The sequence below is a fragment of the Eschrichtius robustus genome, chromosome 1 (genome assembly GCF_028021215.1).
Source record: "Eschrichtius robustus isolate mEscRob2 chromosome 1, mEscRob2.pri, whole genome shotgun sequence".
NCBI classification, from domain to species: Eukaryota; Metazoa; Chordata; class Mammalia; order Artiodactyla; family Eschrichtiidae; genus Eschrichtius; species Eschrichtius robustus.
In genome coordinates, this window is record NC_090824.1 from 138074125 (window position 1) to 138091139 (window position 17015).

General features: G+C 35.9%; 1 protein-coding gene across 1 annotated transcript in view; it reads right to left on the reverse strand.

The window, feature by feature from the left end:
* Window positions 1-2749: 2749 nt before the first annotated feature.
* The window catches only part of IREB2 (iron responsive element binding protein 2), a 63547-nt gene continuing 49281 nt past the window's right edge, over window positions 2750-17015 (reverse strand). Inside the window, exons 14-22 of the mRNA XM_068556389.1 lie at window positions 15861-15945; window positions 15330-15486; window positions 14893-15017; window positions 13142-13246; window positions 12903-13045; window positions 9783-9930; window positions 9575-9697; window positions 6600-6785; window positions 2750-5881 (exon numbers count right to left, since the gene is read on the reverse strand). Coding sequence (XP_068412490.1) covers window positions 5771-5881; window positions 6600-6785; window positions 9575-9697; window positions 9783-9930; window positions 12903-13045; window positions 13142-13246; window positions 14893-15017; window positions 15330-15486; window positions 15861-15945 — 1183 coding nt within the window. The 3' untranslated portion in view covers window positions 2750-5770. The remainder of the gene's footprint in view (window positions 5882-6599; window positions 6786-9574; window positions 9698-9782; window positions 9931-12902; window positions 13046-13141; window positions 13247-14892; window positions 15018-15329; window positions 15487-15860; window positions 15946-17015) is intronic.

A 17015-nucleotide genomic window follows, 5' to 3' on the forward strand; every position in this document is an offset into this window, starting at 1 on the left:
GATTCTAGTTGTCTGGGTAGAATTCGCGTCCTCGTTTTTCTTTCCTCGCCCTCCCTTCCCTCCTGCTGGAAACACGTATCCCAGAGGCTTCGCAAGCGTGGCCGAGGTGGCCTCAAACCCATCGTGTCCCCCAAAACATCAAGAGTTCCGCTCAGAGGACCTGGGAGTTTGGCCTGGCAGCGTTCTGCACAGGACCTAGCTCTCCCGGGATACTGGAATGTTAGAACGTGAAACTGTGTAATTTATCAGTTATGTCCACACGTTCCTTGTATTGATGGGGAAACTGAAGTCTAGAGGGCACAGAGCCTCAACCAGACCTGGTCACCCAACTTCTAGTTTAAGCTCTTGCACAGTGCCGAGTTTTCTATTCTCAAGATGTAAAGGAAGCATGAAGGCCGCCCTAACAGGTCACCCCAGGGGCTGAGGTGACCACAGTTCAGGTCTGGTGTGATAAGTAATTCATTTACGCTGAGAAATAGAACTGGTAATTGGATCAGAATCCTTATTTAGGTAGTTCAATCAGTGGATTCCCTCTCTGCAGGGAAGTGCAGAACCACATGATTATCAGGAGGCTGCCTTGGGAATCATGGCATAACAGCCAGGCTGGCTGGGTGACCTTAATTGTCAAAGGCACCTGGCTCTGATAGCCAGTTTGATATACGTCTGCAACCAAGCAGAACCTGATAGTACAGAGCACTCTCTCTACTGGAGAGTTCTAGACATAACTCGTGTCTGCAACTTGGTCTGTTTTTGTCCATGCACACCTCCCTCTCCCCCTGTGCCCCCGCCCAGGATACAGCACACTCTGGTTAGAGTGACCTTGATTGATTGACTTGGTGGTTTCCCAAACCGCTATCAACCACCTATTGAGAGATCGCCTCTTTTCTCCCTTTAGATATGGTTCTTATCTGCTTCACTTCTAATTTCCAAGTAGCAGGGCTTTTTTACAGCCCTAGGGCGGTATTCTTGATGTCTCATTCCTTTAGGGTGTCAAAGACAAACTTTGATTTGGATTATCTGTAACCAGAATCTGACTCCCAATGGCCTTGTTAGGCCCCTCTGCATTCTCTTCCCTCAGGCAGGTCCTGAATTCTCTCCACCCTCTCACTATTCCACCTCTATTGATCTGGTTAATGTCTTTAAGATACACTGCTCAGTCATATTACTGGGTCTAAGAGAATGAACATTTCTAAGGCTCTTAATACATGCTACCAAATCATGTTTTTCCTCAATAATGCCAATATTGGATACCATGATAATGAAAAAAGTTCCACCAATCTGATAGACAAGAAATGTCATGTCACTGTTGTATTAACAAGTTTTTTCCTTCTCCATCTGGCCACTAGGACACTTAGGTATTGGCTCTCAAAGAGTTTAGTGATCAAAAATTGGAGTGAAACAAAATGAACAATCTGCAGAGTGAGATTATAGGTATGATTTTATATTATAAAACATCCTATAAAACATAATAGCCCACTAGTTTTATGATACAACTATATATTGCAGGTTGTTTAAAATGCTAAAAATTCAGTGCCATCATCATGTAAACACAAAATTCAGAGACAACACAATTGTCATTACACAAGCAAATTCTGTGGGGATTACATATACATCTGCTTCTGCAATAAATGTTCCGTTTTTGTATACTAAACACAAGCTTTATAATCTGATATTTTGGAAAACTTATCAGCCAAACAACTCACATCAAATTAAAACAAGCTGAAGCTAAACTAATTTATAATTAAAAAGCAAAAGTGGCATCAAGTGAAAACCATAAACTAAGAAAACACAACACTGGTGTTGCACTAGGCTTCCTCGAAAACTCTGGATATTCAAATATTCAAACTATCACCATGTGTCTGTGTTGATATTGTAAAGCAAATAAATCTTAGAATACTGAATTGGAATCCTTAGAAAACTAATAATGTACTAATTTTAGTTTATGAATACCAAATTTCAGTAGATTTCAATTACTCATTTAGGTTGCTATTAAGAGTGGGAGAAAGGGCAGATATTTTTAGATCAGTGGGCAGCTGACCATACTTACAAAACATTACTTTAGAGGCTCATGGCCCTGGCTCCCAGCTCCAGATGACTTGCTTCAAGAGAGTGCTGATGAATAGCCAGTGAAGGAGGAAGTAACACCACCAGCTGGTCCTAAAGCATAGAGGCTCATGAAAACATAGCACCTCCATCCTGCAACCATCAAGAAAAGGCCCTTTCCTCCTGTAATACACAACTTTGTATCATGAGATGAATTCAGTCCTAAATGTTCACTTTAACATAAATTACCTCCATAAAAAAAGATCTAGAGTATGGAGGTTATGTTCAGGGCAACTTGTGGAGGGTCCAACTTATTCATCAGAATGGGTTGCCTAGCACAGTCTCCCATCTCTTGAATGTTCAAGAAAAGTTTGCCCAGTTAGATGTTATTTAGACAAGGGATCCTGCTTTGGGTGAGATATTAGTCTTTTCAACTCTAAAAATGTTATTCCATGAATCTCAGTACCTGTTGGAACAACCCTTGAATCAAGTTCAACTTTACTTATTGTTTCCTCGAGGCTATTCCTACTGCAAACTTTATCTTGGTTTTCATTCTCATTTTGGCAGTTATATTGGGAATAACTAATGTCTGAACATTTAAGTAACATGTTTGAAGAGAAATTTCTGGATGGTATCCTGTTTCTTTTTAAGTTATCATATTTTATTTTTCAATTACCACAAAATATTTTATAACAAGAGTCAAATATGTGATAATACAATTTTCTTTATTAAAAATAATTTACAGCATCAGTAACATATACACAATTGTCATCAACTGAACTTTGCCTCCAATATATTTCTATACAATACTTAAAATTATTGAACTTAAAACTGTTATACTGTTTTGTTGGCTTTAAATAATAGACAATGATTTATATTTACTTAAGTGAGATATATGGTTTCATAATTACATACTATGTGTAAAATTGATAGAAACATCAGCACTATCACACTTTAGGGGAAAAGTCACTAAAGAAGACTAAGTCCACCTCCTTCCCCTCTCTTTTATAACTCCAAATCAAACTAAGATAGGGTCAACATCCAGTATCTTAGCACTTTCTCCTAAACCTAAAGGCAAAAGAAAGGTGTCTTTTAATTCAACCACAGAAAAATGTCAGTCAAATAATTTCTCCTCATCCTCTCACTCAACACTGAGAAGGCGAATGCACACAACACTGTTACCATATATGCAAACAACTAGAATTCTGACTTAGGTCTTAGCTGTACTTTTTGTCCTTTAGTACCACTGAAGTTTGATTCCCAGTGAAAAACTGAGCAATTTAGCTAAAGGAGTCTAATACCGCTCATTCAAGTGTCAGCTTGGAGATAAAACAGGAAGTAACAACTGTCATCTTGGAAACTTTTTAGGTACACTAATGGCAATTCAGTGACTGGATGACATTTTCAGCGATTAGCAACCCAAAGGCATGAAATATGGCAATGGTATGTAGCATAATGTTTCTTAAAATATAACAAAAATGCTGCTGTTGATAATGACCTTTGAAATTGTATTTTTAAATTCACAACACTAATTTGCTTCTCTAAGGGGCCTATTATACTTCCTGCCACAATATTTGTGTATTTTTTTTAGAACACAAAATTATCCAGATATATTCAACAAAGGAGATAAGTAAAACAATAAAAACCAACAGGGGCCACATTTTTGCAAACACAGAATTTGGCTGGAGGCAGAAATACAGGTATGCTCTAGGACATACATCCATGACTCTCCTCAAAAATTGATAGCCATTGCTTACCAAGCTTTTTGGTTCATTGTATATAAGCAAGAGATTAAGAGAACCTTGATTTTGTTCCTGAAATACAAGATCTGCTTGTGTTATTTATTACTGGACTAGGTAGACTGGAAATATAAATGCTTAATTCATAGCTGGCTAGCTTTATCATCTCTTCATCTCCTAGATGTGCTGTTTATGATCATGCCCAGGCCTCTGCCCATAGGTTACATATTATATAACAGTATGGCTTAAAAATAAAACAGATGTTTTCCCCACACATAACAATCTGGATTATCATTTCTTCAAAGCCTGTAACAGATATTTTAATGTTCAACTTGTAAATTCTCCATCCCTAATTCATGTTTTCATGTAAATTAAAAACATATGCACTGACAAATACACAGCATTATAAAATATCAAGAACACAATGTGATTTGAAAGTATCAAAGAAAATATTTATAAAAAATTTAAATAAAAGGGAAATTGTTTTGCCAAACTCTAGTCCATCTAATTGTCTAAACACATATTTGCAGAATATTTTCGAAAGATTGTATGATTTGATTATGTGCAAAGTTCTCAGTGGTCTTTACCCACTGGTTTGGTAATTTCAGCATTTTAGCTTAAAACAATTCTTTATTCTGTGCAATGTGAGCTAATTCTGAATTGCAGTAACTTAACTAGGTCATATGATGATCTCCATGTGGGAAAAAAAATCACTACAATTAACCTTCTGCCTGCTAAGTTTAATTTCTTAATTAAAAAAAAAAAGGTATAGGACTTTTTGGAATTAATTATCCAACCTTTTTCTTAAAAGTTGACAAACTTCTTGTTGACATAACATTTGATGTGATAAACAGACATGCAAATAGAGAAAATACAGTATTCAGACAGCAATAACTTAAGTGTTTTATCCTGACGGTTAGCAAAAGCATACATAATTAATAGTATCATGCATCCCAGGTAAAATGATTCAAAATGACAGGAAATCGATTTAAATAATTAAGAAGTAACCAACATTTAAAAAATGTTTAGGGTTGAGCAACCATATAATTTAGGGTGGATAATTTAAAAATCTAGAGGAAATCATGTTAGCGTTTAATGATTAAATAAAGTTCTCTTTAGCAACCATAAATGAGTGTGGAATTTTAGTTAATAATACCTAAAATATTAGGTTATAGGAAGTTACAGTATCACACAGAGTGAGCAAAATAATCCAACTGATATAATGCCATCTGAGGCTTGCCAGGGTCACAGTAGCAAATTACTGAAAAATTAAGGGCTGCATATGTGATACATATTTTCACTGCCAATACATGGTGCTACGCGATCAATTGTGTTCTGTTAACAGTCCACCTTCTGATGTGGAGGAAACCTTGGCTGGATTGGACAGAATGATTGTGTCTGGGGCAGGTTCTATCCCTTGCAGTTAGACTGAGACTTAGGATAACCCTGGCTTATATTACAAACTAAGAATGACAACTATGTGCAACTCAATTCTGAAAAGGAACAAATATATCTGAAAATCCACGTATAAATCAGACTTCACCTTCCACAATTTTAAAGTTATCTGGCTTGTTATATTCCAATCTGCTACTCTTAAACCAACAAACAGTAGTATACAGTTTTATAGGTGCAAAACTAAACGAAAGACTTCAGGAAGGTTACTCATATAAGAATCTTTAACACAAGTTCAAATTCTGCCTTTATTTACAAAATGGTCTGATAAAATATCCCCCCATACTTACAGGCCTCTTCCACAACACACTTCACACGCTGATTTTAGCAATGTTAATAGCACCATTCGTATATTATTTAAAATCAAGAAGATTTCATTTCAGTCACTACGTTGATTCATAATCATTTACATCCATGGATGAGATAAGTGAGCATACTGGGACTATCTGCAGCTCCATGGTAAGGATTCCTGGGTCCAGCACAAAAGGCTTTGTTTGCAGTTACCAGTTATGAAAGGTATCCATGGTGAGTAGATACTATGAGAATTTTCGTGCCACAAAGTTTAATAATCCTCCATGTTTGAACAATGTTATTTCCACATCATTTTCAAAGGAAGCAATCACGCTGAATACTTTTCCAGTGCTTGTCTTTAAACAAACAAAAACATCTCACATGAGTGGTAAAATCTACAAAGTTTTACTTAGTGGTTAAGACCATCTGTCTTCATATTCAGTGACTATACTCATATTCTGTCTGAGCAACATTTCTCCTGCTTGAAAACACCTAATATACCAAACCACAGACTTCACAGCTAAGTAGAAAAACATGTTATTTTCGTCCCTAATTCTAAATAACAAGTATTGTATCACCTAAAACATTAAATCAAATGATTTAGATTTTGACTTACTAATTAGGGAAGTTGTTACTCATGTTCATTTTATGTTAAATTAAATATTCATTGCATATAATATTGCTACTCTTTTTCCTTTTTTCTTGGTTGTAAAGTCTGTGTTACTCTAACCCTGAACACTCAATTTTGGCTTCTCCTAAAGTGGTGTAAGTGCCTGGGATAAAATTAGATCAGGACAGAGAGAGCTGATAATGAGGAAAAGGAAGTTAACGCGTGTAACTGCAAGTCCATGTCTTCTTTCTGGACTAAGTATACAGTGTTTTCTACTTTTCCTCGGAGAACATCAACTATATTAACATCGGTTTAAGTACAGAGAAAACAGAGCCTTCTTAAACTACAATTTGTTCACTAACTGACATTAGTATGCAATTTACAGTAATTGTTTTTCACTCAATTTACAACCATCTATTTAAATATATAGTACACAATCATATATTTGAGAATTTTAGATATACCTTTATATTTAATGTAACTCCAGGAGACAGTTCTTCAGGAAATGTTAAAGAAAATGTTTCTCTGCCAGAGAGGCCCAAAGAATCTGCATTTTCTCCTGGAAGGAACTGAAGTGGAGCTATGCCAATTCCAATCAAATGATCTTTGTGAATTTTTTCATAACTTTCAGCCAAAACAGCTTTCACACCCTGTAACAAACATGCATTTTATTTCCTCCATTCATCTCTGAAAGTTGCTTTACTGAGCATTTTAAAGGGAAAAAAATTCTACTTTTGGCTTTTCTGTAAAAACTTTAAACCCAATACCCCATACTAAAGGTCAATGTTACATCAAAGTATTTAAAGAAGTCTTTTATAGGTTATTTTTCTCTAAGTAGCTCCTTAACTCCTTCCAACTGCCCCTCGGCCACTCCAGGGTTAAGTACTGCCAGTGCCTACCATATAGTAAGCGCTCTCTATAACTGGGGGCGGCTGCTTTAAACTCAAAAAGGGCTCAGGAGGATTTCTATTTAATTATGGTAGATCTAACGTATGTGTTCATCAACACTCCCTTTTAAATTGCCACTAAAATAAAAGAATAAAGAAGTGTAAACCCATAGCAACAAAGGGAATAGGATGTGCAAATTCTATAAATATTCAGAAAACAGAGACAGGTAACTGACTTAGCAGACAATGTTGAAACTACAAACTGATAAACTGAAACTAGGGTGATACCAGTAAGATTTGAGTCAATTTGCAACAAAGAACCTAGAAAAGGCTTGAGACTCAGAGGCATGAGGTTCTCAGAACACTGGGATACTAGTTAGAAGTCTATAAAAAGCAGTAAGATCTCCAGCTCAGTTCCCACTCAAGAGAGGAGGCTATTCTCCGGACAAAATCAGCTAAAGACCCATGTTTCTCTACTTTTTTTCATTATTATCTTCCTAAGGAGTTTTAGACATTTCCCTTCTAATCACATCTTCCTCCTCATCACCCCACCCCCAAAATTTAATGTCACAAATATACTGTGTATCTGTTTATGTATGTATATGTATATCTATACTTCATACATAAAAAGAGTAAGATTTTGTTCCACCCCTTGGGAGTGCCAGCACCCTGCAGAGGATGGATGCTCTAGACTGAGGAGGAACACTAGGCTCACGGGAAGGCTGGGTGAGAATACTATCAGAAATGGGGGGAGTAAGTCTGTTTCTTCAATGGGTCTCCTTCCATGAAGAAACTGAATGGCCCAGAGAAAATATTTACAGATACTAACATATAGGGCTATCTCAATGAAAAAGGTAGCTTATCATTAGTAAGGCCGACTAACAAAACGCAGCTCACAACTACAGCTTGTAATCAGTTTTTTAATGTCCAACTGAATGGACAGCCAAGGATCAACAGCTATACGAGGAAAGCCCGCAACAACAACAAAAAAAGCTAAAAAAACTTCAGGAAAAAAAAGGGAACCTATACCTATAATTAATATTCACGATATAGACATACCTTGTTTTTATTGAGCTTTGCAGATACTATGTTTTTTTAACAAATTGAATTTTTTTGGCAACTCTGTGTCAAGCAAGTCTACAGGCTCCATTTTTCCAACAGCATTTGCTCACTTCATGTGTGTGTCACATTTTGGTAATTCTTGTAATATTTCAAATGTTTTCATTATTATTTTGTTATGGTGATCTGTGACAAGTGATCTTTGATGTTACTATACGACTTGCTGAAGGCTCAGATGATGGTTAGCATTTTTTAGCAATAAAGTATTTTTAAATTAAAGTATGTACGATTTTTTTAAAATTAATTAATTAATTAATTTATTTATTTATTTTTGGCTGTGTTGGGTCTTAGTTTCTGTGCGAGGGCTTTCTCTAGTTGCGGCAAGTGGGGGCCACTCTTCATCGCGGTGTGGGGGCTTCTCACTATCGCGGCCTCTCTTGTTGTGGAGCACAGGCTCCAGACGCGCAGGCTCAGTAGTTGTGGCTCACGGGCCCAGTTGCTCCGCGGCATGTGGGATCTTCCCAGACCAGGGCTCGAACCCGTGTCCCCTGCATTGGCAGGCAGATTCTCAACCACTGCGCCACCAGGGAAGCCCTGTACAATTTTTTTTTAGATATGCTGTTGCACACTTAATAGATTACAGTACAGTGTAAACGTAACTTTTTATATGCACTGGGAAACCAAAAAACTTGTGCAGCTCGCTTTATTGTGATAATCACTTTCTTGCAGTGGTGAAGAACTGAGACTGGAGTATCTCTGAAGTACGTTGGTACTTAAAATTATTATCTTACAAAGACGGAAGAATTAGACTTATTCCCACAACTCCTTAGAGTATTTACATTTTTAGGGGGAGGGGAATTAAAGATTCAAAACAAATGACGTTTGTATGATTATGATAGCTATGAGGGCTGTATTTTGACCAGCCTCTTCAACAACTACAATTGTAAAGAGAAGCACAGTATGAGTATGAAATGGCAGAGAGCACACGTCACAGGACTATTCTCTCCAACAGATGCCCTATTTGCTCTTCAACAAGGAAACAGTCTCAACAGAAATGTCTTCCTAGCAGACAGCCAGGGACCAATATCACCTATTTGGAAAAAGATAAAAGTAAAACGTGGCCCACTATCTCTGAGTCATTAACCTTTGATGGAGCAAATCAGAGAAAATTAAATGAAAAGGGGGCAAGTAAAACTACCAATGGGTATAAATAATTATTATTATAAAGCAATAATTTAAGACAGAATATCCTTTCCCTCTACCACATTTATTTTCACAAATAAGACTGATGTAGGTTTAATTAAATTCAGAGTATTAAAATGCAACTAGATTAGTACAACGTATTACATAAGGTCACTTAAAAACACCCACAGATGAGATCCAAGTAGGCATAAAAAGTCTAAATGAACAAAATGAACTTTGACAGGATGTTACTGACAAAAGGGAATATTTAAAACTCTTTGAAGTTTAACATAAAATTTAAGAATCAATACCAGCAAGTATGGTCCTTTGGCAGCCCAATCTCTTGAATTTCCTGAACCATATTTCTTCCCTGCTAAAATAATCAGTGGGATACCTTCCTTCTGGTACAGCTCTGCAGCCTCAAATACATCTAGCTGTAGATTAAAACAAACATAAGAAATTTTAATACAAATTTTGATCTAGTTAGCAACTGCCTAAATACTCTGTATACATCCTTACCGTCTGTCCTGATGGAAAATGAACTGTTTTGGGAGCTGGTTTTCCAATGAACTTATTAAAAAGCTTGATATTTGCGAAAGTGCCTCTTGTCATCACAGCATCATTACCTCTTCGGGCTCCATAAGAGTTGAATTCACGAGGGGTAAGGCTGCAACAAGGTTATGGAAGTTAGTTTTTATTTTAGATGGAAAATAATCACATTATTAAATTGTAAAACTTACACATAAACACTTTTTTATTATGGAAAATTTCAAGCATGCACAAAAGTAGAGAAAACAGAACAGTGAATGCCCAGGAGCCTATCACTACTCTACAGTAATCAATTCATGGAATCTTTGTTTCTCCTATAATCATCCTCCATTAGACTGTTCTGAAGAAAACTCAGATATCATATTTTAACTGTATACATTTCAGTATGTTTCTCTAAAAGATACGGACTTAAAAATACTACCTTGTTACAAACAAAACCCTCCGAACTTCTTAATACCAGCTAGCCAGTCAATATTCAAATGTCCCTGGTTTTCCTACTACTTTAGTTGTTGGTTTGCTCCAATCAGATCCAAATATGGTTTATAAATTCATCCAGTTGATCTCAAGTCTTTTTTTTTTTTAATGTGTGTATTTATTTATTTTTAAATTTATGGCTGTGTTGGGTCTTCGTTTCTGTGCGAGGGCTTTCTCTAGTTGTGGCAAGCGGGGGCCACTCTTCATCGCGGTGCGCGGGCCTCTCACCATCGCGGCCTCTCTTGTTGCGGAGCACAGGCTCCAGAAGCGCAGGCTCAGTAGTTGTGGCTCACGGGCCCAGTTGCTCCACGGCATGTGGGATCCTCCCAGACCAGGGCTCGAACCCGTGTCCCCTGCATTGGCAGGCAGATTCTCAACCACTGTGCCACCAGGGAAGCCCCCCTCAAGTCTTTTTTAATCTATATGTTCCCTCTCCTTTTTTGTCTCCTCTTATACTTTATCTAAAGAAATTAGGTCATTTGTAGTGTAGTTTCCTATATGTAGACTGCGCTCACTGCATCTCCACAGTATCATTTCATATGTTGTTCTCCCTCCTGTATTTCTTGTTAACCAGATGTCAAATCTAGTGACTTGACAAGATTTGGGTTTTTAATTTTTGCAACAATGCTGCATAGGTCATACTTCCATCAGGAGCACGTGATACCCAGTTTTCTCTTTCTGGAATGCTACCAGTGATTGATCATCATTGTCTAGACTGCATTAGGGACTGCAAAATGATATTCTATTTCTCTTATTCCTTCTTCATTTTTTAGCTGGAAAACTTCTATGAAGACAAACTTTCCTTCATCAATGATTTGGTTATAATGAAATACATTCCATACAGAAAAGACTTTCTTGTTAAATAATGAGATGGTTTCCCATCATCTTCCAAAGGCAACTTGGAGTTTTTAGTTTTTCTCTTTTAATATTATTATGAACTCATGGATTTAAACATATTCATTATGTTTCAACCCATTCCAGTTATTATTCTTTATTGATGCTCAACATGTCCCATCTTTGAGCAGTGACAGATTCAAGTTGGCTCCTGAGACCTTTTGACAGAAAGCCTGGTAGTTAATTGTAGTTTGGTGGGAATTAAAACACTCTTTGGTAGTCTCTATAGCTCTTTTGCTTTTGGTGTAAGACATCTAGAATCATCTTGTATATTTTCCAGGGCCAAACCTGGAATCAACCATTTCTCTAAGACGAATTGGTTGCTTGTCCTAAGAATTGGTATTTAGACACCATTATCTGTGTGCTATGGGTATTCATTGCTACAGGATTGGTTACTATATAAATGACCTTTTAGGGACAAGAGAAAACTGAGCATAAGCAGCTCAACAATCAACAACCAACTTCCATCAGTCTCTAATTTGGTCTTTTATGTAAAGACAACAAATATTCTTCTAATTTAAACATCTTATCTCAGGATGTACATTTAAACATTGTACTTCAGGATGGAGATGGTGAGGGGTTTGAGTGTCTTTAAAAATAAAATTTTTAACTGACGAAAACTACGGTATTAACTGTGCTAAGAAATCCATATCAGCAATTACAATAAATATAAAAATTGTGTATTTGAGAGAAGTGGTGGCTTTTTCTTTGGGGGGGGGGTTGGAATCTTTGTCACAATTACGACCAAGATGGAAATCACCTTTTAAAAAATATTTGGGAGAAATAAAACTTATTTTATTTCTCACCACTATGAACAAAAGCCGTATGTAAAACAAACTGATTTATCTTCATCAAATTACACCAAATGGAGTTGCTATTAGTAATTTCTACCAAAAAGTGTTTTAATTCCCACCAAACTACAATTAACTAGAAAATAAATTCAAACACAGATTTCACAATAGCACTAATGAGATTATAGTAAGAGCTATGCAGTATTACATGTCAAACCAAGCTATGTAGCACTGATTTTTGTAAGATATTTCAAAGAAGAGTCTTATCATTTGCATAGCTCAAGCACCAAAAAGCTAATCAGGCAGCAATACCACAAATTCTACCTTTAGCAAAATTTTGTCTCTGGTGTCAAAACAGTTCTTTGATAACAGAGCAACTCTACGTTATTAATCACACAGAAATGAAACAAAATCTTTCTAGTTTTGGATTTATACATCTTATGTAAATGATCTCCTTTACATTCACATTTAATATTCTTGTGAAATTTTACACTCAACAAGCAGAAATTCACTGTCTTTTGATTTGATACAGATCAAGCCTAGCCTCACGCATGTACATTTTATAGCCCAAAATACACACATTTAAATTGTGCAGTCCAACACTGGAAGATGGTTAGAACCATCAGGCTATGTTTGGTAGGTCAAACCAATCTGACTTTTCAACAAAGTAGCACTGAAAAAGAAAACTCCTGTTTCCAATTAGTTGTTTATTTAATGGACAAGGGCTCAATTTAAAATAGCAATTTCAATTTCTAAAGTTACAAGCAAAAGCAGGTACAACAGGTATCCCAGTTATTGCTTAGGTCAAATACATAGACATCAGACACCCATGATAGCATGTAATTTACTGGATAAAGGAACATGACCAGTAAAAGCCTCTTAATTAATGAGAAAGATAAAACAAAACCAGCCTATAACCATGTACACATACCCTCTGTTTGTCAAATACTTAGCAGCAGGACTACTCCTAGCAATGCTTCCAGCAGGTGATATATGATCTGTCGTGACAGAGTCTCCCAGATATAATAAGACGTGGGCATTTTCAATAGGCTGGAGTGCAACTGGTTCTTTGGTCTAAAAGGTAAAAAATGTTGAAGGCATTTAACTCTTCATGAGGTTTTTTAAACTTCAAACAATTTTTTAAATATCAAATAGTAAAAAAGTACTCACAAGCTTATCAAAAAATGAAGGACATCTGATATAAGTAGACTTTAAATCCCATGGAAACAAAACTGAATCTGGTACTTCTAAAGAATTCCACCGTTTATTTCCCATCTGTGAGTATGGTTTTGGTTGATAAACCAAAAGAAAGATAAAATGGAGTCAGAAAAAGAGGTTTATGAAAATGAGGAAATTAACATAGTACTTAGGTTAGAATTAAGAAAATAGGCCTCATCCATTTGGAAAGAAAGCTAAGATACTGCATTCTATAAAATTATGACATTTTTGGACTGAACTGATAAAATTTGCTCATCGAATTCCAGCACACCAGATTTTCAGGAATGCCCTAAGAGTTAAGTTTCAATACAAACTGAATGTGAAAGACTTTACAGAGCCCCAGAAAAGCTAAAGAAGTTAGAAAAATCTAAACATGTTGCTTAACTTAAACAAAACATTAAGTGTGTTTTGGGGTATACTTTTAATATTTAAGAATATTATCATGGAGAAAACCTTTTTTTTTTCCAACATATTTGTCCTACATCACTGTATTATTAGTCCTGCCTTCAAACTATATTCAAAATCTCACCATTACTCACCACCTCCACTGCTACCCCAAATGTTCCATGCTATTACCATTTTTTACTTTGGACTACTACATACAATAGGTCCTCCTGACTCCATCCTTCGTATTACCCAACCCTCTTGCCCCAATATAGTTTCAATTCAAAGACAGTGCAATCTTTTTGATTATGACACTCCTGTTCCACACCTTCCAATGGCTCCCCATCTCACTTCAGAGTACAAGATTAAATGTTAATAATGGCCTAAAATTCCCTATGTAATCTGGACGTCATTTCCTACCACCATCCTTCTTACTTCCTATGTTCTAGTCACACTGCCTTCATTATGGTTCCCTCCTTAAGGCCTTTAACACTGGTCCCTCTACCTGGTAAGCCCTGTTGTTTGTTCAGATATATGACTAACTTGTTCACCTCCTTCAAAACTTTGCTCAAATACCATGTTTTCAAGTATCCTATATAAAACTGCAATCTACTCCCCAAATTTCACACAATTGGTTCTCTTTACCCTGTTCTGTAATTTTCTACAGCACTCATTACTTTTTAACATATTGTATAATTTACCTAATTATTCTGTCTACAGTTTACTATCTGCCTCTCCCCTTGAGAACTGGGTTTTCTTCACTGATATATTCCAAACAGCTAGAAGAGTGCCTGGCACATACTAGGGGCTCAATAAATATCTGTTAAGTGAATAACTATCATTTTTGCTCTCATGTTTATATTCTAAGTTCTTTTTAAAAAGTGTGAATGTATGTATTAGCTTCTAGATACACAAAACATCTCTGGAATGATGCTTAAGAAACTGACATAACTGGTTGCCTTTGAGGAGATAAGGTAGATGGCTAAGGAATGGGTGGGAGGGAGATATCAATGTCTGCTCTTATTTCTTTTGAATTTTGAACCATTTGAATGGGAACAACAAACAAGGGCAGTTTCTATGAAGTGTGTCCACGTTCAGGATGCCAAATATAAATGTTTTTGCTATACATTTCTAATGAGTAAATAAATAAAATTCTGATACTCTTAGATACTAGAGATTCCAGATACAAAATGTCACTCATTAAAAACTGTGTATTCAAAATAATGTAATTTTAATTTTGATTCTATTCAGAAAGATACGTGAAATAAAGAAACACTGCCACTTTACTAAACCTTTTAAGAAACAAATGAGAGTCTTACCTCTGTCTTCTCTTTTAATGCTTTAAACATGGATAACACAACATGTTCTTCCTCTATCTGATGAACTTCTTCTCGACTAGGCCAAATATCATGTAGGTAAATATTCCTGCCAGTAGGGTCAGTACCTGGTTAAAAATTTTTCATATGAAATTTAGTATAAAAAGTAACTCCCTCAAAATGTTCACATCTTTTCAAAGACACATCATAGAAACCAAGTACATTATTCAACAAGAGTGCTTCAGGTGTAAGCAGCTGAAAGAACTAATTACTTGCACATTATATATTCTTCATATGAATCAAAAATTAATAATGCATCGTGATAAGATTTTCTGAAATAATTCAAAAAATGAACAGTCTACGAAACATTTCAAAAGTACAACTTTTGGGGAAAAAAGTGTGCGCCAGGTATATATGTATACATATAAAGGAAAAGATACCTAAAGGCTCTGTCTGGAAATCTATATTCACTGTGCCTGCTATGGCATAAGCTACCACTAAGGGTGGAGAGGCAAGATAATTGGCACGAACACAATCACAAAGACGACCTTCAAAATTTTTATTTCCAGATAAAACTCCACAAGTAACCAAATCACCCTGAAAAAAAAAAAAAAAACAAAAAACACAAATGAATATATTCAATTCAAGAGATGGTACAAATTTGGATAATCACATATAAGAAATCTCAAATATTACACTTCTGAGGGCATGATAACCAAAAGCATTATTTCCAATTATTAGGTACAGAACTATCAATACTGTAAATAAACTAAAATAATTCCTTACACTATTAAGGAATTAGTTCAAGGTTCTAAAAATGGCTTCAAAGAATCATTTTATGATTGATAGGTTACTCTTCCCAAGAGATGCAAGGACTACAGAAATATAAATACATTAATATATATTTTTGATAATAGTGAAATACAGTTAAGAAAAACCATTTGGATGTCTTACTGAGCCACACAGTTTACCTGTTTTACTGCATTTAAAACTGCTTCTGATAAGGGTGCTGTATTTCCCACACATGTTGAACATCCATAGCCAACTATTTCAAATCTGCATTTCAAAAAATAAATGTGATTGGACAGAAAATCACAACATTTGTAAAGAAAGGACAAGTCTTATCTTTCATTTCCATCACTGTAGTTAAGATTGCTGAAGAGAATATTCACAACACACGAACCTTCATCAACATGTTCATTTCACAGCTTTTGAGCAATCAAGTCTGACCCTCAGGCACGCTATCTGTACTGAATGCAAACCTCTGAAGAGTCCCAATACTTAGGACACCCCCTAGTTAAATTTGGTTAACTAAATCTGACACAAAACTTATCACACTACGCAAGAAAATTCTTCAGATACTACTCGCTAGGAATATATAACATGACCATTCAAAAAATCGATATTATACTTTCCTCCAAAGGGGTTTAAACTGTCAAATATCAAGAGGACCTGGCTGCAACAATCCGACCAAAGGCCCCCAAAGAGGCACTGTAATTGGGTACTCTGATAGGAGTAATCTTTTAATTCTCAACCAACTAAACCCAAGAAAAGCTCCTGACAAAAACTCCAAGATGATATAACTTAAAAATTACAGGTATAATCCTCAAAATTACTTTCAGCTGCTCATCTAAACAAAGAAAAAAACCTAAAACTTGGCAGTTTTGCAAAAGAATCGATTTATGTAAGACACTATGTTCCAAAATACACAGTGAAAACACAGCTAGCATCAATTATTTTTTTGAGTACGTAAGAAATATAAGTTATTTTCTCCAAAGTTCAGGGACAACTTAACCTATGCTTAATGGATACAATAATCTCACAAAACCTCAATTAAGACAATTTATTCAGTTAATAATGCAACCTATAAGATCTCACTCTGTTCTGAAAACCGATGATCTACATGACTCATGCAAATTATGCAGTACTTGGTACCATCCCTTACCTGTCTGTCACTGTTACTTGGTTTTACTTGTTTGTCTTGTGTTTCCATCTTTAAATTAGAGATCACATCTCCTACTTCTTTGTAGCCACCACAATGCCTTGCTGCTCATTGAATATGCCTAGTAAATGTCTGCTGAGTGATATGGCCTCAAAGATTTTGTGGTAATGGCAAGGCAACAAGT